The 22269-nt window shown below is 37.8% G+C and overlaps 1 protein-coding gene across 1 annotated transcript; it reads left to right on the top strand.

The window, feature by feature from the left end:
- Positions 1–31: 31 nt before the first annotated feature.
- LOC309698483 (Fc receptor-like protein 5) lies at positions 32–22269 on the top strand (the record flags this gene model as incomplete). Its single annotated transcript, XM_082520946.1, has 18 exons — positions 32–227; positions 840–1109; positions 1213–1491; positions 2782–3051; positions 3155–3433; positions 15010–15279; positions 15383–15661; positions 16969–17238; positions 17342–17620; positions 18833–18943; positions 19070–19085; positions 19181–19254; positions 19344–19394; positions 19477–19533; positions 20820–20879; positions 21045–21110; positions 21314–21373; positions 21525–22269. 18 exons carry the CDS (start codon positions 32–34, stop codon positions 21608–21610), a joined length of 2973 nt encoding a protein of 990 aa, XP_082377072.1. The 3' UTR covers positions 21611–22269.

The raw sequence follows: 22269 nt of genomic DNA, 5'->3' as shown, positions 1-22269 counted from the left end.
CATAGGAGAAACTGTTAGCTTCAAATGTGACATGAAGGAAGGAAAACACACTGACTGGGAATACAAAGTCATGAAGGATGGTCAAGAGATGTTCAACTCCAACACAAACAAAGGCCTCAGATTAAAAGTTGAATCTACAGTTCAGAGTGGTAAATACAGCTGCTCTGCTCACAGGACGACATCACAGAAAACAAAGACCAGTAACATCGTCTCTGTAACTGTGACGGGTAAGTCGTCAGTGACATGTACACTAAATAATGTTGTCATGGAAACTTGTTTCTTTTGCATTGAAGCTTAAACTTTAACCAGGAAACTGATTTTACCTGTTACATCACTCACAGTACACACAGTGATAAAATACTCACAGACTCTGTAATCATTACATAGATGTGTTTTAATGCTTTAAAAAACATCAACTATGGATAAATTAAACTTTAAAACAAAGAAAAAGAAGAAACATGAAAAGTTTAATAAAGTTTAAGGTGACTGATGTTTCTGTTATTTAAACCAAAAACCACACAGAGCTGTGAAACCATCATTGTGTGTCCTTCAGCAGTGACCTGTGTTAGTTTACATCAGTGTGACTCTTTCAGGTCAGACAAACATTTATACTGTGATTATTTAGAGATTTAAACCAGAGTTACAGAAACAATATCCACATGTTGAGAAAGACACGAGAAGAAAATCAAAGAACACAGAGAGAAAATAAATAGAAAAATATGATAAAGAGTAATGTGGGTGGAAAGTTTCACCACATTAAACCAAATCTTTAAATTTCCCTTTTCTGTTTTTTATGAGTTCATAGTGAATAATGCATTTCCCCCTTTTCCCCCTAACAGCAGATAAACCCAGGGCCACACTGACTCCAGGATCAACTATCGTACCAGTAGGGGGCAGTGTGACACTGAACTGCTCTGTGGGGAGCTCTGCTGGCTGGAAATATGAGTGGTTCAGACGTGACCCAAACACTGAAGTTCAAATCAGAACAGATGATCAACAAAACAGAGTAATCAGAGTATCTGAAGGAGGAATCTACCACTGCAGAGGAAGAAGAGGAAACCCAGTTTACTACACTGATAAAAGTGATGATGTCACCATTAAGATAACCTGTGAGTTCAGTCATTTAGTTTGAAATTCACATTCAGACACACAGTGTTAAGTTTTCTCTGCTGAGCTGATGTTTCTGTTTGTATCTTAACTGTTAATAAACAGTTTCCAATAAGGTTGTTGTTAAAGGACGACCCAGCTGGCCTCAGATATTCAGCGGTGAGACGATCAGTCTGACATGTGAGGTGCAGGAAGGAGGTGAAACCACTGAGTGGGAGTATAGATGGAGAGGAGCCAACCAGACCACACAGTGGACTCACAATAATTACTGGATATTCAATGTTTCTGAGTCCAGCAGTGGAGACTACACGTGTACGAGTCGACTCAGAGATGACTCATATTCTTCAACAGAGTGGAGTGAAGCCTTCAACTTGTCAGCATCAAGTAAGTGATGTTTGTTGTTGAGCTTCATTTTACAAACATAACAAGGATCAGCACAGGATGACATCAACCTGATTGTAGCCTTATTATAGACAGTTTTAAATCCATTGGATGTATGGGACTAAAGAAAAACATCCAAATATTGTTATTACCATGTCATAGTCAAAGGTGACTACGATGACCTGGATGACTGAGAACCTTCACAGACATATTACCATGTCATCACTACCACTCTCACCAACCCCAGTCATCATACTGAGACTGATCCTTTTCAAGCACTAATAGGTCCTGAGCCAGTTTATTATGGACAAACAGACATTTGGTCTGATTCCTGATAATTACTCTAAACAGAAGCTGAGGTCATTTTATTGTAAAGTTTGTGTGTGTAAGAAAGAGCAGTGAGGCTTGTAGGAAGTTAAACAGAGATGAGTAGGTGGAGAAAAGGTTTGTTGTAATATTTCAGATGGAGATGTTGTCATGGTGACTGATGGAGCTACAAGCAGAAATCGAATGTTTTCACTGTTGAGCTGGTTTATTGTGGCAGCCTAGAAACAGAGATGGTGACTCTGTGACGTCTGTGCAGCTGAAGTGGTGTAGAGAGCCCAGTGATGTGAACATAGTTTCTGCTGTATGCTGTGAATGTGAACACATCTCTAATGTGGAAACAACATTTTACGGCTGCGACAGACATTTTTTCCTCCACAGGGGACCGAACTGTTTGAAGGGATTTTCTTCATGGATTACATGTTTTTATACATTTTATCTCAGGAATGATGGATGAGTTTGTTTTATTAATGCAGTGATGTGTGAAATGTTTGACTTCTGATGGTGTTGAAAGAAGATTAACTAACACCAAATAAAAGCAAGATATTAAAGTTTGAAGGTATGAATTAAAGAAATGAAAAGTTAGAAGTCTCATAATTAAACTGCTGCAGTAGAGATTTGTCTGTGCAGCTATGATGATCTGCTTCTGTGTGGTCTGACATCTGAGTCTTACATTAGTGAGAATCTTCTGATGAATCAAGCAGGAAGGCTTGATGCAGAAAAAGGAAAGCAGTAGTTTATAAATGGAAATGCATTACAGAGCTGTGTGAGAGGAGAAAGTGGATGAGACCAGTATTAACACTGCTGGGATGCTTTAACGATTAATTTGTGATGCCTGTTGATGAAATAGAGAGTATTTTTTTTTCAAATGATGTTGTTATTAAATTTTTTTTAAAAAACTTTTCTCACACAAAAATGAAATGGTCTTTTATCCATTTTTCTTCTTTTCTTCCTCTTTTCCCCTAACAGCAGGTAAACCCAGGGCCACACTGACTCCAGGATCAACTATCGTACCAGTAGGGGGCAGTGTGACACTGGCCTGCTCTGTGGGGAGCTCTGCTGGCTGGAAATATGAGTGGTTCAGACGTGACCAAAACACTGAAGTTCAAATCAGAACAGATGATCAACAAAACAGAGTAATCAGAGTATCTCAAGGAGGAATCTACCACTGCAGAGGAAGAAGAGGAAACCCAGTTTACTACACTGATAAAAGCGATGATGTCACCATTAAGATAACCTGTGAGTTCAGTCATTTAGTTTGAAATTCACATTCAGACACACAGTGTTAAGTTTTCTCTGCTGAGCTGATGTTTCTGTTTGTATCTTAACTGTTAATAAACAGTTTCCAATAAGGTTGTTGTTAAAGGACGACCCAGCTGGCCTCAGATATTCAGCGGTGAGACGATCAGTCTGACATGTGAGGTGCAGGAAGGAGGTGAAACCACTGAGTGGGAGTATAGATGGAGAGGACCCAACCAGACCACACAGTGGACTCACAATAATTACTGGATATTCAATGTTTCTGAGTCCAGCAGTGGAGACTACACGTGTAAGAGTCGACGCAGAGATGACTCATATTCTTCAACAGAGTGGAGTGAAGCCTTCAACTTGTCAGCATCAAGTAAGTGATGTTTGTTGTTGAGCTTCATTTTACAAACATAACAAGGATCAGCACAGGATGAAGTAAATGTTCTAGAAAGAAAATCATATTGTTTTTGTGAGACACAGACCTGATATTGGACTTTTATTTTTTCAGGTACTTTGTGTAATGAATATTTAGCTGGTATAAACAAGACAGTGATGATTTGTTGCTTCATCATTTGTGTAAAATAATTATATAAATTAATAAAAAGAAAAAAAATTGTCTTTTATTATTACAAACTCCCTCCACTAAGAGTCCTTTGACCACTTTAAAAAACAATAACAGCAAAGTAGCACTTTGTTGCATTATTTTGTGAAATAAACTTTACAGACAATTTTAAATTTTATCTTTAGATGTTTTGTTACTTGCAGCTTGTCACATAAACAAACATTTATTCCCCTTCTTTGTTAAATCTCTGAAAAATGCTCAACATAACACAGTTTGATACAATATTATTTTTGTACCAGCAAAATGATTTCAATAGAGTTTTTAATTTAGCTGAACACTTGGCACATCTCAGCATGGTGTCCAGGCTGTCCGTAAAAAAATCTGAGAACACTGGACAAGCCACAGAAAAAAAATGAAGAATTGGGAGGACTAAAAAACTACAGCAGTGACTGAAGGTCACATCCTTAAGAAATAAAAAATCCAGAGACCTTGAACATATTTATTGTCTTTAAAGCAGCTTCTGAATTATTGAATTCAAGAGTTTGTGTTTCTTATTTACAACAGCTGTGCTCAGTTCGGAGCGCTCTTCATTTCTAATGACCGTTGGACTCATTTCTGGAATCACATTTATTGTCCTCCTGCTGTATTACTGCATGAAGTCCAAAGGTGAGACTTTTTGTTCCTCTGATCTCAGAGATTTTACTCTTTAAATATTTATGTGCACAGACACATCATGCATTCCTGGAGTTGGAACTGTTGTATAACATGTATAAAAGATAACCATGTAAAAGCAAATGTCTTCTTTTAAGTGTTTAATAAAGGTTCAGCTGATGACCAGAGGGTCAGTCAGGATGAAGATCAGCAGCAGGTGTACTCGTCTCTTCTTCATGGTTAGCTTTTCATGTAGTTTAAAAGATTCTGATGCTCTTTGCAACAAGACTGCTGCAGTTGTAACACTGCTGAATTAAACAAAGTTAATAACAGCATATAAACGTTACTGATGAGAATACTTGATAATAGTAATGATAAGTAGAATAATTTTCTTTGACCTGCAGGTGATCGTTGTGTCTATGAGACAATCCCAGGCTCTAAAAGCACTGACACTGGTACAGTATAAACTTTAATTCATTCACAGCTCATGGAGGCTGTTATAAAATAACTGTGATTATTAAAATAAATAATGTTATTTCAGGTCAAATAGAAGGTGATTCATGTGTGAATCAGCTTAAAGTGATTAACAAGACACGTGAGTATCCAACATAAAATATATTACATTTGCAAAACTGTTTGTTTTTTAAATGCTTTCATTTCATGACCTCAACAGAGCACCGTGTTGACCCAGAGGAGAGCTCTGACTATTGTAATGTCAATCCAAATTCAACCCCAGGTATGAAATCTTTACAGGAGCTCTTTAACTGTTTTATCTGCTCTCTCAGTGTGTTTCACTTGTTTCAGTTAAATTAGACGATAATTTTAATGTCCTGTAGATCTGTTTCAGGCTGAGAGGACATTTTACAGTTTTATGCTGTTGAGCATAGATGCACAGAAAGAGAGCATTCATTTAATGTGCTCTGAATATAACTGACTGCGTCTCATAGATACTACCCCAGCCTTCCTCTTTAGGAAGCTGGGTGACCTGTGTGATGGTCCAGTGGGTTCTTCCTGGGGAAAGTGATTCTTTCTGTTTGAATTACACATCTTTTTAGAATTGCATTTTGTTAACTTTTGTCTGTTTTTGTTTTATACCTTGTGAAGCACTTTGTGATCTTTTATCAAGAAATGTGCTATATAAATAAAATTTATATTAAATAAAAAAATTCTTACTTACTTAATTATGCGAGCCATGAGACGTAACAGTAGGTGGAGCTTCTCCTTGTGACTGAAGAGCCACTTTGGTGGCCACTAAGAGCCACGCCTGGGTGGAGGGGACTGATAGGACGAGGATATACAGAAAGATTTGCTAAAGCAGATAATGAAAGAAATGTAAGAAATGAGTGTGAAATAGTAAATCTGTGTGGACTGTGTGGACTAAAACCTGCTTTTATAAACTCCTTTAATCCAGCTTTTATTGATTATTGTGTGGATGCCCTCAAAGGCAGTTTTTTGGCGCTTAACTACTCCCTCAGTTTTTGTGCTATTTGCACCGTTCAAGTCTTAAAAAATTCTGCTCTTTCTGCTCTTTGTGGCTATATCTTTTGGTGCTCATAACTTCTATACTTTTTGAGATATTGAATTTTTTTTGCAATATTTTTTGCCTATTTCTGCATATTATCAGTGGCCTCACTGATTTTCCTTGCCGGCTTGACCTGTGTTTTAGCTCAGTGAGATGAGCGTCCGTTCTCAGACTGGGAGGCCGGGGTTCAAATCCCGCTTATGGCAACATTTCTTTCAGTCAACAGTTAAACTTTTTTTAACTCTTTTTAACACAAATTTAAGCTTTTTCACCCCTTTTCAGCACAATATTCAGTTTTTTCACCACTTTTCACCAGTTTTTTCTACTGTTTTCAGAAAAAAACTCTTTTCAGCAAAATTCTGCTGATTGAACTCTTTTCAGCAGAATTTTCACCTCTTTTATGCCCAAATTCTGCTTATTCATCTCTTCTGAAAAACTTTCAGCCTTTTCACCTCTTATTAGCACAAATCTCAGCTGTTTTCAGAAAAAACTCTTTTGAGCAGAAATTCTGCTGATTCATCTCTTTGCAGCTCATCTTTTTGCTTCCTTGCCTCTTTTCTGCAAAATTTTTAGCCTTTTCACCTCTTATCAGCACAATTCTAAGCAGCTTCTGCTAATTTCACCAGAATTGTCAGTCTATCCACCTCTATTTGTTAGAAGGAGTTTGGCACACTGAGGTGGAACGCTGCCTTTAGACCAGAAGGGCCAGGTTCGAATCCTGCTAAGGGCAATGTTTTTTTTTTTTCCCCAACTTTTTCAGCTTTTTTCAGCCGACATCTTCAGCATTAAGGCATCCACACAGCATTTTCGCAGGAAATGCAAATTTTTCTAGTTCTTTATTCTACTTTATTCTAGTTGCTTCCGTACGTTTTTTGGCGCTTAACTACTCCCTCAGTTTTTGTGCTATTTGCACCGTTCAAGTCTTAAAAAATTCTGCTCTTTCTGCTCTTTGTGGCTATATCTTTTGGTGCTCTTCTATACTTTTTGAGATATTGAATTTTTTTTGCAATATTTTTTGCCTATTTCTGCATATTATCAGTGGCCTCACTGATTTTCCTTGCCGGCTTGACCTGTGTTTTAGCTCAGTGAGATGAGCGTCCGTTCTCAGACTGGGAGGCCGGGGTTCAAATCCCGCTTATGGCAACATTTCTTTCAGTCAACAGTTAAACTTTTTTAACTCTTTTCAACACAAATTTAAGCTTTTTCACCCCTTTTCAGCACAATTTTCAGTTTTTTCACCACTTTTCAGCACAAATACCAGCTTTTTCAGCTGTTTTCAGCAAAAACCTCTTTTCAGCAGAATTCTGCTCATTGAACTCTTTTCAGCACAAATTCTGCTGATTGAACTCTTTTCAGCAAAATTTTTCAGTTTTTTCTGCTATTTTCAGCAAAAACCTCTTTTCAGGAGAATTCTGCTCATTCAACTCTTTTCAGTAGAAATTCTGCTGATTAAACTCTTTTCAGCAAAATATTCAGAGTTTTCACCTCTTTTCTGCCCAAATTCTGCTTATTCACCACTTCTGAAACATTTTCAGCCTTTCCACCTCTTATCAGCACAATTCTCAGCAGCTTCTTCTCGTTTCAGCACAATTGTCAATCTCTCCACCTCTTCTTTGTGAGAATGACTTTGGCTCAGTGAGCTAAATAGCTGCCCTTAGACCAGGAGGGCCAGGTTCGAATCCTGCTCAGGGCAACATTTTTTTTTTTTTTCAACTTTTTCAGCTTTTTTCTGCAGACATCTTCAGCGTTAAGGCATCCACACAGCATTTTCGCAGGAAATGCAATTTTTTCTAGTTTTTATTGGTTTCTCTAGAATAATGAAACTGCACACATAATGTAGTGCATGTCAGAGGGCAGCGTATATCATTTACACACATGTGCATGAGTCTGTTTCACAGCTGTTTGTTATGATTTTGTTTCAGGTCCATAAAGAGCAGCTCACCATCAACAGAACGAGGAAAGTGACTGATGACAACAGCTTCTGTTGAGGAGACAATATGACAGGTTTTACATCACATTATAGCCAAACGTCTAAAATATTTTTAAAATTTGTCTATTTATTTATCTGGGAGCATTTATAGCTTTTATAGAAAATATATAAAATGTAGATTGCGTAACATTTGATGCAGCAAGAAAACATTTGAAACATGATGTTTAGCAGCTAATAATCTGGTTTTAAATTCAGCTTTTGCTGTGTTAAAGGCAGGTAACAGTGAATATTATTGCTGTATGTGACCTCCTACATTATATCAGACTTAATGATGCAACACATGCTGTATGGATTTGAATGTATCAGTGAATGTATTTTGTATGTGTGTGTTTTTATTTCTAGCTATGAGCAGCATTTCTGTTGTATCCTACATCATGTTTGCAAAATAAAACTCAAAACCAAAGGTTTATATTAAGCTTTTATTTAAATTATGCACTATGAACACAGACAATTATAATTACATTGAAGCTTAATCAACACACTTATTGGTTCCTTGAAATGCTGCTAATGATATTTTGTGTTAAAGTGTAACAGGACAAGCAGCAAAGTCAGCTTTTTGTCACATTTCTACTTTCCGTCCTCCTCTTCTTCTTTCGTCTTCAACAACTGTGCTGTAAAAATGTCCAAACTTTGGCACAATGATGAACGGATGAGGCTTTATTTACTTAATTATAGTTTTTTCTATCATTGTAGCACTGTCAATAGATTAGGAACAGTGTTATGACTTAAAAAAAATTATTTTCAAAACAAGGTACCACTGATTCTTTGGAATTTAGTCTAAGTCAGAGAAGACGTTACTATCTGTCTATAAAACCAGTCAAATTGAACCCCACAGTTATATTTTTGGGGGGTTGGTAATATTGTATTTCTATTTTATATTCACACCAAGCCCCTGCATGTCCTCCTTGACTACGTCCAAAAATCTTCTCTCTGGTCTTCATCTGTGCCTTCTGCCTGGCAGCTCCATCGTCAGCATCCTTCGTCCAAAATATCCCCCATCCCTCTTCTGCACATGTCCAAACCATCTCAGCCTCGCCTCTCTAACTTTGTCTCCAATCCGCTCAACCCAGGCTGTCCCTCAGATCTGCTCACTCACTCCCAGTGAAAATTCAAACATCTTCACACCACCCGTCTTTCTGTCAGTGACACCATCTCCAATCCTTACATCGCAGCAGGTCTCACTTCTGTCATGCTGCCCACTATTTCCGAGATGTTCAAATATTTATTTTCATTTGCTTTGTGAGTTTGTCTTTAATTGGACTTATTTAATAGTTGAAAAATGTCGTGTGAGTCTCAGTTTTATTTAGTTTTATTTTGAGATACTCTGATTACTCTTTTTTGTTGATAATCTGCTCTAGGCAAGGCAAGTTTATTTGTATAGCACAATTCAACAACAAGGTGATTCAAAGTGCTTTACAGAGACATTAGAAACAAAAACAAATAAAAAGCATGATTTAAAATTGATTAAAACAAGCAAACAAACAAACTAATTAACAAACAAACAAAACAGTATATAAAATCAAAACAGATAAAATCAGTAGTTAAATGTAAGTTTTGAAGTTTAAGCTTAAAAGTGTGGATTTGGTGCTTTATTCAAATGCAGCTGAGAACAGGTGAGTCTTCAACCTGGATTTAAATAAACTGAGTGTTTCAGCTGATCTGAGGCTTTCTGGGAGTTTGTTCCAGATATAAGGAGCATAAAAGCTGAATGCAGCTTCTCCGTGTCTGGTTCTGACTCTGGGAACTGATAAAAGACCGGATCCAGATGACCTGAGGGATCTGGATGGTTCATACTGGGTCAGGAGGTCATTGATGTATTTTGGTCCTAAACCATTCAGAGCTTTATAGGCCAGCATCAGAACTTTAAAGTCTATCCTCTGACGGACAGGCAGCCAGTGTAAAGACCTCAGAGCTGGACTGATGTGGTCCACTTTTTTGGTCTTAGTGAGGAATTTAATTTGAACTTCAGTGTTTTGGTCACGCCTCTACAATCTTCCCTTTGACAGTTTTACTGTTTGATTGCATGAACAGAAGAACAATGTGCACACAAAAAGGGAAAATGGTACAACATCGCTTACAACGTATTTTCTCATTTTCTAGATATTTTAGGGTGAGTCAGTCCCTGAGCATGAATCAAGGCTCCGCTCTCACCCAGAATAAAACTAAAGTTTATTCCTCTCAGCTTCATGGTCAGCAACACTTCCACATTTACATATATCTAAAATCTCAGACGGATGAAACTAATGCTCAAGTGTAAATCTTCACATCTGTGATGAACATGATTAAACTTTAAACATGAATGTTGTCGATATGATTGTTCATGAGCTTCCATTTTTTATTAATTTTGGCTCTCCAAAACGTGAAATGGGCACGCATGGTTGCTTCACTGAATACAAACATTACAGCAGCAGCAGGGGGAGATAATATATTTAAAGAAAAGACACCACTAGTGAGCAAGCAACTGTAGACCAGTATTGAAGTACATTCCAGTTTCCTTAATCACCACAAATATTTCATGTACGTTTCTTATAAATATATATGTGTTAAATGGGTTAATAATGTCTATTTAAGGGCTTTCTGTGATTATTATTATGTTGCCTTGACATAAAAACCTCCCTCTGCTGTTATTGCAGTTTACTACAACTTACTGCAACATCTGGGTGGACCAGTGTGTCTAGTATACATTATGGTTTGATATCAGGTTGAACCAGGGGAGGCCCATATATAGAGGCGGCCACAACCATAAAAATACACCACTGGTCAATGTTTTTGAACACCCCAATTTTTCCAGTTGGACTTAAAAATATATCGTGGAATCAATTTATAGACCAACATGTCTTCTAAACTTTAGACTCATCAAAGTAAACACCTCTGGCAGATATGACAGCTGAACACGCTTGTGGCATTTTTTCTACAAGAGAAATCAAATATTCTTCAGAAAGTTCTTCTCATATCTGTTACAGATGTTCCCATAAATGTGTGTCACTTGTAGGTTGCTTTGCTTTCACTCTTCTGTCCAGTTCATCCCAAACCAGCTTGATGGGGTTAAAGTTTGGATACTGTGCTGGACACTCCATGTTTTCAAGCTTACCATCTTCTTTTTTCCTGAGGTAGTTCTGGCATAGCTTGGACTGTCTTTCAGCTTTTATGAACCCTGACCAACTAGGTACCTACCAGAGGGAATTGCATGGTGGTGCAGAATGCTGTGGCAGCTGTTTTGGTTCAGGGTGCCTCTCATTCTGCACAAGTCACCGACCCTGGATCCAGCACACAGCCGGAGACCATCATGCTTCTTCCTCCATGTTTGACACTTGATGCCACACACTGTGGCTGTTCTGTGTTGCAGTTCTGTAACTATGCAAACTGTGTTTGAGCACTTTAAACAGGCCAGAGTGTCTGGATTTTCAGCAGGCTCCACCACTGTTTCTGCTTAAGGCTCAGCACCCCTCCTGACCCAGCACAGATTTAAACCATACAGAGTGGAGGCTGATTGGCCCAAAGAAGGAGGGCAAGAAGATGATTGGACTAGAGTAATGATGTAAGTATAGAGACTGACAGTGATAGTGATGCAGAGAACAGAAAAGCAGACTAACAGCCAGGAAAGCAGATGACTGATTACAGATCTTCCTTACACATAGGCAGCTCAACTTACACATAAGCTTCATTTACAATTATCGTATTGCAGCTTAACCAAAGAGTCACTGATTTAATGATTTTTTCTTTAAATCTGCTAAGTTAATAGGTGTAAGTGGAGGCCAAGCAACGTTCTTCTTCCTCTTCTTCTATCAGGCCCATGAAGTGTGCTGTACAATGGTTTTAACGATGGCACACTGATGTTGGGACTAACGTTGAAGTCTAGCACAACACACTTACACCTCACCAGGAAACCTAACAAGAAGCACAAATGTATTTAGTGCATTCATATAACATCTGTTTCCAGCTGTGCTCTGCTATCCAACAATCAGACTGACAGTGTTTGTCTGTAGTCAGCCTAAAGAATTGTAATGTCTGGATTTACTCTGATTACTAATTCTCAAACAGTTTATGGAAACCTCCTACAGTATTTTCAGGAAATGGATTTTGGATTTGAGTTAAAGTGTCTCTTCGGTTTCATCTCAGTGAGTTTCAGTCTGTGCTTGTAACTGAACGATTATCTGCTGCAGTCTGAACGACCTGCCATTTTAAAGTCAGTCAAAGTTTGTTCGATCTCAAAAACATTTCCCATGAGCCTCAGGAAGTAGCTCACTGTGTGGTTACTGAGTGACAAAGTTAACAGCTTTCATCTCTTTGAATACAACAGTTACAGCTACTTTTAAGGAAACAGACAAGAGAAGGGAGGGAGGCGGACTTCATCTCACTTCCTGAATTTGAGTGAACATTTGACCAGAACTGAACTTCATGTTCAAAGACTCTGCAGTGATGACTTTACATTAGTGAAGTTTGTCAGTTAAAATGATAAATAAAGTATTTTTAGTGAAAGATTTCACTGTTGTGGGAAAAAGTGCTTTCTCCTGCTGTGACCATTTGCTCTGAGTAAGTGTTACGTCTCTGGGCTGATCATCTATCAATCTGTTTTTAACTGTTTACAAAGCTTCATGGAAACATGTTTGTTGTATTTTGAAGCAATGTAGTGACTTTGTGCAGCAGCCTTTAGAATATAATCAGTGATTCGTGGCTCCTTGAAAATTATCAGCAGCTGATTAATATTTCTATGGCAGGAGGAAAATACTAAATGTCTCTTCTTGTGCTTGCTAATGGTTTTAATCACTTTTCTACAGCAGTTTGAACCCATCAGAATGATGTGTTTGTGTGCTGGAGCATCTGTGAGAGTAACTATTATTGGTGTCAAAGCTCCCAGCAAACACAACAAGCAGACGAGGAGCAGACAAAGGAAACAAAATGTCCATCGCTGTTTCTGTAAGAAGTCAGTCGAGCTCCAAGACTTTAATTTGAAAACTTCCTATGCAGTTATTCCAGGATTTCAAATGTTTCCAGGATTTCAAATGTTTTGATGGTCTTGATGTTTAATACATCAAAACTCTTAACTATACTTAAAAAAGAAAAACAGTCGATAGAGGCCACTTTCACCATCCAGGGTAAACTTACTTATAACTTTATGACTGCATTTTAGTAATTTAGTAATTTAAAGAGTAAAAATAAACTAAAAGAAAATTAAATATTTTAAAAGTGTCCACAAACTTGCCTCTGCCTGTTCTCCATGTCACGGTTCAAATGAATTATTAGTTTCAGGAGTGGAACAGTTTTGAGAATTAGATTTATTTAATACTGTGTCTGAATGTGATTTATGACAAAGAGTGTTTAACATGTGCATATATGTGATCAGTGTGCGTATGAGACCTGCAGGTGAAGGTGCAGACAGCTGTGTTCTTGTTGTGTTTCTGGATGTAAAACAAAAGTACTTCACATTTAAAGCTTCACTTGGACTTGTAATCTGTTTATTTTGTCTATTTATTATTCAGCTCACATGTGTATGATACGACTACAACTAAGTAAATTATTACTTAGTTTCATAAAAATCTCACTAATTTGTTTCTGCAGCACCAAACATGTCAAAGCATGCTGTAGTCAGAGCTTGTTAAGGTGTGATAGTTCTGAGTAAAAGGAAGGAAGCAGATAAAGAAGAAGTTTTAAAGTCTTTGTTTTCTTCACAGTTCTCAGCGTCTCGTGTGCTTCTTCTTCTTTCTCTTCACACAAAGTCGCAGAAGTTTTCAGACGTGTCACAGCTGGATGTGAGGATGGGACCCACTTTCCTCTGTGAGCTGGGCCTATTCTGTCAGTGCATCACTTCTTCCTTTGATTCATTGACTGATGAACATGTTTTAGTAAAATGACAGAGTTTCAGTCATTTGCAGCATTTCAGTTCATGTTTTGTTCTCAACATGGTTGTTTGTAGACTGGATTAGATTTCAGTGCACTGACGCTGGTTTAGTTTATCTCAGAAAGGTTTGTTTCTTCATCAGTGATAATTTGATGCATTTTACATTAAATATATAATTTAAACCAATCGTAGCAGCCTCTGGTAACACCAGGTGTGTTTGACTGATGCCATGTTTGAGTGAGTCTTCAGTTTGATGATGTGTGAAGTTTCTTCCTTTATTGCAGTTCTCTGTACGCTCCTCTGCAGCGGACACGCTCAAGGTGACTGAACAGTTTGCACTTTTATTTATTTAGTAAATATTAATGTTAGTGCATCAATCTTAAACACTTTCCACTTCTGTTTTTATTTCTCAATATATTTATAAGTTTATGAACAGATTTTGATTTGTAAAGTACATAAAAGTGTTTCAGATCAATGATGTTGTGTTTGTGTTGGATTCTAGATGCTGTGCTAACTGTTGAACCCAGCTCGACAATTTTTTTCATCGGAGAGATTGTTAGCTTCAAATGTGTCGTGAAGGAAGGAAAACACACTGACTGGGAATACAAACTCAACAAGGATGGTCGAGAAATTTTAAACTCCAACGCAAACAAAGGCCTCAGTTTAAAACTTGCATCTACAGCTCAGAGTGGTAAATACAGCTGCTCTGCTCACAGGACGACATCACAGAAAACAAAGACCAGTAACATCGTCTCTGTAACTGTGAAGGGTAAGTCGTCAGTGACATGTACACTAAATAATGTTGTCATGGAAACTTGTTTCTTTTGCATTGAAGCTTAAACTTAAACTAAACAGGAAACTGATTTTACCTGTTACATCACTCACAGTACACACAGTGATAAAATACTCACAGACTCTGTAATCATTACATAGATGTGTTTTAATGCTTTAAAAAACATCAACTATGGATAAATTAAACTTTAAAACAAAGAAAAAGAAGAAACATGAAAAGTTTAATAAAGTTTAAGGTGACTGATGTTTCTGTTATTTAAACCAAAAACCACACAGAGCTGTGAAACCATCATTGTGTGTCCTTCAGCAGTGACCTGTGTTAGTTTACATCAGTGTGACTCTTTCAGGTCAGACAAACATTTATACTGTGATTATTTAGAGATTTAAACCAGAGTTACAGAAACAATATCCACATGTTGAGAAAGACACGAGAAGAAAATCAAAGAACACAGAGAGAAAATAAATAGAAAAATATGATAAAGAGTAATGTGGGTGGAAAGTTTCACCACATTAAACCAAATCTTTAAATTTCCCTTTTCTGTTTTTTATGAGTTCATAGTGAATAATGCATTTCCCCCCTTTCCCCCTAACAGCAGGTAAACCCAGGGCCACACTGACTCCAGGATCAACTATCATACCAGTAGGGGGCAGTGTGACACTGGCCTGCTCTGTGGGGAGCTCTGCTGGCTGGAAATATGAGTGGTTCAGACGTGACCCAAACACTGAAGTTCAAATCAGAACAGATGATCAACAAAACGGAGTAATCAGAGTATCTCAAGGAGGAATCTACCACTGCAGAGGAAGAAGAGGAAACCCAGTTTACTACACTGATAGAAGTGATGATGTCACCATTGAGATAACCTGTGAGTTCAGTCATTTAGTTTGAAATTCACATTCAGACACACAGTGTTAAGTTTTCTCTGCTGAGCTGATGTTTCTGTTTGTATCTTAACTGTTAATAAACAGTTTCCAATAAGGTTGTTGTTAAAGGACGACCCAGCTGGCCTCAGATATTCAGCGGCGAGACGATCAGTCTGACATGTGAGGTGCAGGAAGGAGGTGAAACCACTGAGTGGGAGTATAGATGGAGAGGAGCCAAGCAGACCACACAGTGGACTCACAATAATTACTGGATATTCAATGTTTCTGAGTCCAGCAGTGGAGACTACACGTGTAAGAGTCGACGCAGAGATGACTCATATTCTTCAACAGAGTGGAGTGAAGCCTTCAACTTGTCAGCATCAAGTAAGTGATGTTTGTTGTTGAGCTTCATTTTACAAACATAACAAGGATCAGCACAGGATGACATCAACCTGATTGTAGCCTTATTATAGACAGTTTTAAATCCATTGGACGTATGGGACTAAAGAAAAACATCCAAATATTGTTATTACCATGTCATAGTCAAAGGTGACTACGATGACCTGGATGACTGAGAACCTTCACAGACATATTACCATGTCATCACTACCACTCTCACCAACCCCAGTCATCATACTGAGACTGATCCTTTTCAAGCACTAATAGGTCCTGAGCCAGTTTATTATGGACAAACAGACATTTGGTCTGATTCCTGATAATTACTCTAAACAGAAGCTGAGGTCATTTTATTGTAAAGTTTGTGTGTGTAAGAAAGAGCAGTGAGGCTTGTAGGAAGTTAAACAGAGATGAGTAGGTGGAGAAAAGGTTTGTTGTAATATTTCAGATGGAGATGTTGTCATGGTGACTGATGGAGCTACAAGCAGAAATCGAATGTTTTCACTGTTGAGCTGGTTTATTGTGGCAGCCTAGAAACAGAGATGGTGACTCTGTGACGTCTGTGCAGCTGAAGTGGTGTAGAGAGCCCAGTGATGTGAACATAGTTTCTGCTGTATGCTGTGAATGTGAACACATCTCTAATGTGGAAACAACATTTTAAGACTGCGACAGACATTTTTTCCTCCACAGGGGACCGAACTGTTTGAAGGGATTTTCTTCATGGATTACATGTTTTTATACATTTTATCTCAGGAATGATGGATGAGTTTGTTTTATTAATGCAGTGATGTGTGAAATGTTTGATTTCTTCTGATGGTGTTGAAAGAAGATTAACTAATACCAAATAAAAGCAAGATATTAAAGTTTGAAGGTATGAATTAAAGAAATGAAAAGTTAGAAGTCTCATAATTAAACTGCTGCAGTAGAGATTTGTCTGTGCAGCTATGATGATCTGCTTCTGTGTGGTCTGACATCTGAGTCTTACATTAGTGAGAATCTTCTGATGAATCAAGCAGGAAGGCTTGATGCAGAAAAAGGAAAGCAGTAGTTTATAAATGGAAATGCATTACAGAGCTGTGTGAGAGGAGAAAGTGGATGAGACCAGTATTAACACTGCTGGGATGCTTTAACGATTAATTTGTGATGCCTGTTCAAACTCATCCAATTGATGAAATAGAGAGTTTTTTTTTTCAAATGATGTTGTTATTAAATTTTTTTTAAAAAACTTTTCTCACACAAAAGTGAAATGGTCTTTTATCCATTTTTTTTCTTTTCTTCCTCTTTTCCCCTAACAGCAGGTAAACCCAGGGCCACACTGACTCCAGGATCAACTATCATACCAGTAGGGGGCAGTGTGACACTGACCTGCTCTGTGGGGAGCTCTGCTGGCTGGAAATATGAGTGGTTCAGACGTGACCAAAACACTGAAGTTCAAATCAGAACAGATGATCAACAAAACGGAGTAATCAGAGTATCTCAAGGAGGAATCTACCACTGCAGAGGAAGAAGAGGAAACCCAGTTTACTACACTGATAAAAGTGATGATGTCACCATTGAGATAACCTGTGAGTTCAGTCATTTAGTTTGAAATTCACATTCAGACACACAGTGTTAAGTTTTCTCTGCTGAGCTGATGTTTCTGTTTGTATCTTAACTGTTAATAAACAGTTTCCAATAAGGTTGTTGTTAAAGGACGACCCAGCTGGCCTCAGATATTCAGCGGTGAGACGATCAGTCTGACATGTGAGGTGCAGGAAGGAGGTGAAACCACTGAGTGGGAGTATAGATGGAGAGGAGCCAAGCAGACCACACAGTGGACTCACAATAATTACTGGATATTCAATGTTTCTGAGTCCAGCAGTGGAGACTACACGTGTAAGAGTCGACGCAGAGATGACTCATATTCTTCAACAGAGTGGAGTGAAGCCTTCAACTTGTCAGCATCAAGTAAGTGATGTTTGTTGTTGAGCTTCATTTTACAAACATAACAAGGATCAGCACAGGATGACATCAACCTGATTGTAGCCTCGTAGTTTGTCCGACACTTTGTGAATATTTAGCTGGTACAAAGCTAATGTTGAGCTTTATTACCATCACCCCAGTAAGATGATGAAATACACAAACATCATATACGTGTGTCTATGAAAAACACTTTAAATGTACAAAACAAATAATGACAAAACTACATCATCCCTATTTAAAAGTCTCTTGGAAATTTTCTTCCAGCTGATAACATAAATAAAACACTCACATACTTGATCTCAGTCACCATGGTCGTGCTGCCCCTCAGCTTCCTGGTACATGCAAGTAAGCTTGAACATAAGTGATTTCCTTCCTTTTTAGAAAACCTGACCTCTAACTTTGACCTCGAGGTCACTGAGATTTGAACTTATCTGAGATTATTAGTAGATGTTCCTGAGTTATCGTAATCATGAACACAAGTGTCCAAGCCGCCTGCTGGGGACCCCAACTAATACCCCGTAAAGTGATGATGATGAAAAAAGTGCTTTACTGTGAATATTGAGGGCTGATGCCAGTTTGACAGTATTCAGTATGATGTTTATGTAATATTCAGAATATCTGCTCCTTATCAGCTGCAACACTACCGCAGATTTCACAGCGGCTGCATCACCATCGTTCTTGTGAACACTGACACTTTTTAATTTTAGCGTGTTCAGTGCCGTCTTTACTGAAAGTGTAAAAACACTGAGACAAAACGCTGCTTTAGTTTAGAGAAGCTCCGTAGAAGGCTACGTGCTTGATTTTATACATCTGTGACAATGGGACACACCTCAGAGATTAAGAAGGCTACTACACATTTTATTAGGTACACCTTGCTGGTACTGGGTGGACCCCCATTAGCTTTCAGCACTGCCTCGATTTGCCTCTGTATAGTTGAAGTAATTGTATATTACACTGCACCAGCTGACATCTGTCCTGGAGATCCTGTTGGTTCCAAGTTACACAGAGAAAATTTTCTTTCGCTTGTGCTTTTTTGTACATATTACAAAATCATGTAAAATAACATGAGAGTGGCGGAGATGTGATCAGGAGTTCTGGTATTGGAGATAGTGCCAGCTCTTGTGTGTGTTTCATGTGAAGCCTGTTGTACATTAAATCTGTTTACATACATGTAATTAAATCTTCTCATTTATTCAGCAGTGCCCAGGACTGGAAACTCTTCATTTCCTGCTCTGTTGATCGTTGGACTCGTCTGTGGACTTTTACTGATTCTTCTTCTGCTGTGTTGTTGCTTCAAACAGTCAAAGGGTGAAACCATTTCTCTCTGATATTACACTGAGCATAATCTAACCCTGAACGCTGCATGTAACGGTACAGCACCAGAACAGTTTGCAATAAAAACATCTGATTGTGTTTTTCTGTTTTGTTTTTCAGATTCATGCTTTGCCAGGTTTGTTTACATTTTCTCTCTCATTATTTATCAAACCAGAATTTCATCCCGTGTTTCTTATTAAATCCACTGTTTTACTACATTTTATGTTCCAGCACAAATCAAACCATAAACCAAACGATCAACCAGGATGAAGCTCGAGACAGCCAACATGCTTCTCCTCACCAAGGTCAGCGTTAACCGTGACGAGTTCTGCTTTAGACATTTCTGTTTGTAAGGTGATCAGATCCATGTATATGAGTTTTAATTGTTTCTTAGGTGATGCTTGTCTCTATGAATCAGTCAAAGACCACGATGACACAAAAAATGGTGAAGTATAAACAGCGGTTTATAAGTATGCAGACTCTTTGATTATTCTCATTTATGTGTAAATGTTTGAACTCTATTTTAGTTGAATCTGGGGATGTCACATATTCTTTGATTGAGTTTAAAAACATCACTCAGAAAGGTGAGTATTTATTCTGCTACCAATACAAAATACACTAGTTTACATGCTTTTATTGGACCGTAGTATCCAAATGAAGGAAAAACTAGACTTTCATTCATGTTATCGCTCCAAGAAGAAAAAGCAAGAAACCAGCGGCTCGCTGTAATGTGCTCTGTTCAACAAATAAACTAATAAATAGAGGAGAAAGTGGAAAAAGGTGGAACACATTTAAAAAGTTAAAATTCAGGGACTTCAATCAGTGTAGTTAGGAAGCATAAAACATTGTGAGTCCATTTCAGCTGCTTTGGTGCAAACCGCTGGTATTGTGAGACGTTACCATCAGGCTGCACAGGCAGACCAGGACGGCCCATTCTCATGTGCATGCTTTTGATCAAACTGTTAGAAATAGACTCTGCGAACACAGCACGAGGCCTCATGACCTTTACTAGGACTTGTACTCACAGCACAGCTCGACTGAACAACAGCATCAAGAAAAGTCAGTCAGGGGGATAAAGAGAGAGCAATGACCTGTGAACACCACCTCGAAGATATTCTCTTTTTGGGGTTTTTGTTGTTGTTTCCTCTTCAGTGCACCTCTTGTCATTCTGAGTTGCATCAAAGCTGCTGAAATGGAGCCAGGTATCCCTGAAGTTTGAATGAAAATGTTTCATACTGTGATAGTCGAATGTTCCCTTAATTTAATTTGAATAATGAATCTTTTACAATAAAACAATAAACCAAAGAACAATTAATAATCAGTCCAATTCCTTCAGTATTTAAAACCTTTGCTGATATGTTTTTGCTTTGCTGATTTTTCAGAGATTCCACTTTTCTTTTTCCAGAGTGTAATTTAATGTAATTACTTTTTTCCCATAAAGGTTTTTATGTTCTTATGGGTGCTGGAGGTTATAAACCTTAACCTATAATCACAGGATTCATTTTAATCCTGTTCTCAACAGAGACAATACATTCAGTTTAGTCCAATCATGTCAAAGATCTGTATTTTAACTGAGATTAGCCACCATCATTCTTCTCGTATTTCATGTGATTCTAATATCAGGGGTCATCTATCACTGAGGAGACCCTTCTGAATGCTCACTGGCTGTTTTTGATGTAGGCACAATGTGAAAGAAGCTTTTTTTAATAATACAACAACGAGCTGTCAAAAAAAAATCATTTTCAATAGATGAGAACCTCCCTCAGTCAGTTCATGTGATGAGTTAGGTCTTTAATGACAAAATGATTTCAGTATAAAGAAAATCAAAGTTACTCCAAAGTTAGTTTATCGTCTGTCTGTCCTCCTTTAGATGAGAGCCCGTTGTATGCAGAGGTCTCCCACAAGAGAGCTAAAGCCAAGAGAAACAAGGGCAAGTAAAGTAGTAAAGCACACATTTCTTTTTGCTGTCTGTTTACACTTTTTACCCCTCAGTCTAAAAGGCTGATTTGAGGTATTGTCATCCTGCTGGCTGTGTGGACTTAGAATTAAGATGTTACTGACAATCATCTTTGACTAATAATGTGTTTATTTGCAGAAAAATCAGCCTCTGCAGCAGCTGAAGAAGTCATTTATTCTGAAGTCAAGTCACAACCAGCTCTTGGTAATTGCACAGAAATAACAGACTCATTATCGCTATAATGATGAACTCAAACGAGATAATATCTAATGCTGAGAAATGTTAGTCAGTGTAGAGAACATCCTTCAGTCATGTCATGTAGTTTAGGTGTTGAATGACAGAATGATATAAATATAAAGGAAATTAAAGACAGTCAACCTTTTCTGATCATCGTCTGTCCTCTTTAGATTACAGCCTGTTGTATGCAGAGGTCTCCCACAACAGAGCTAAAGTCAAGATAGATAAAGGTAAGTAAAGTAATCTAAAAAATTGCAAATTTTTCATTTTGCTGTCTGCTTTATACTTTTATACACACCAAGAAAAAGTGTATAAATAGTAGAGCCTTTGAATTAAGATGTTACTGGCAGTCATCTCATCAAAAAATCTCTTTATTTGCAGGAAAATCAGCCTCTGCAGCAGCTGATGAAGCAGTTTATTCTGAAGTCAAATCAAAACCAGCTCTTAGTAATACAGAAATAAAATAGCTTACATACTGTGATTTGTTGTTGTAATGATTAACTCGATAAACTGAGTCCCAAATCACCTTTAAACACTGAATAATTCTGCATTGATTCTTCATGATCACGTGTCTGCAAAACCAACTAAATGTAGCAAAAGCAAAATTTAATTCATTTGAATTTAACAGCAGATTTCAACTTTTTTATGAAAAGTTTTCTTTCGTTGAAAAATAGGCAGCAGCAGCAAGTGATAGTGTGGTGTTAGGATCAGGATCTTTCCACTTCCACACAAGCATTTATTGAACTGCATGTTGTAAACATACACAGTAGACCCAGTGCATTTTGATCACTTGTATTAATTCTTTGACGGTTGCTGGACACACACACACTGCAGCTCAACACAACAACCACAACAACATCGTTAACCAAAACTCTGAACTTTTAAGCCAACGAGGCATGATTGCAGACGCCGCGCAGGTGTGTACATCGCACCTGCAGCAGCATCGTAAACCACGCCCCCAACACATGTATTGTTTTTATATCTATATTTACAGATCTTTCCTTTGCAAATAAGCATCTTTGTTCCTCTTGTTTTTTTTAAATGGGTTTGTACATTAATAACATTTTATATTTGTTTATTTCATATTTGGTAAACTGCCGTCAAATTTTTTATTCTGTTATCTCAT

Source organism: Aulonocara stuartgranti (assembly GCF_965226115.1).
Source record: "Aulonocara stuartgranti genome assembly, chromosome: 3".
NCBI classification, from domain to species: Eukaryota; Metazoa; Chordata; class Actinopteri; order Cichliformes; family Cichlidae; genus Aulonocara; species Aulonocara stuartgranti.
This window is presented reverse-complemented; position numbering and strand designations above follow the sequence as displayed.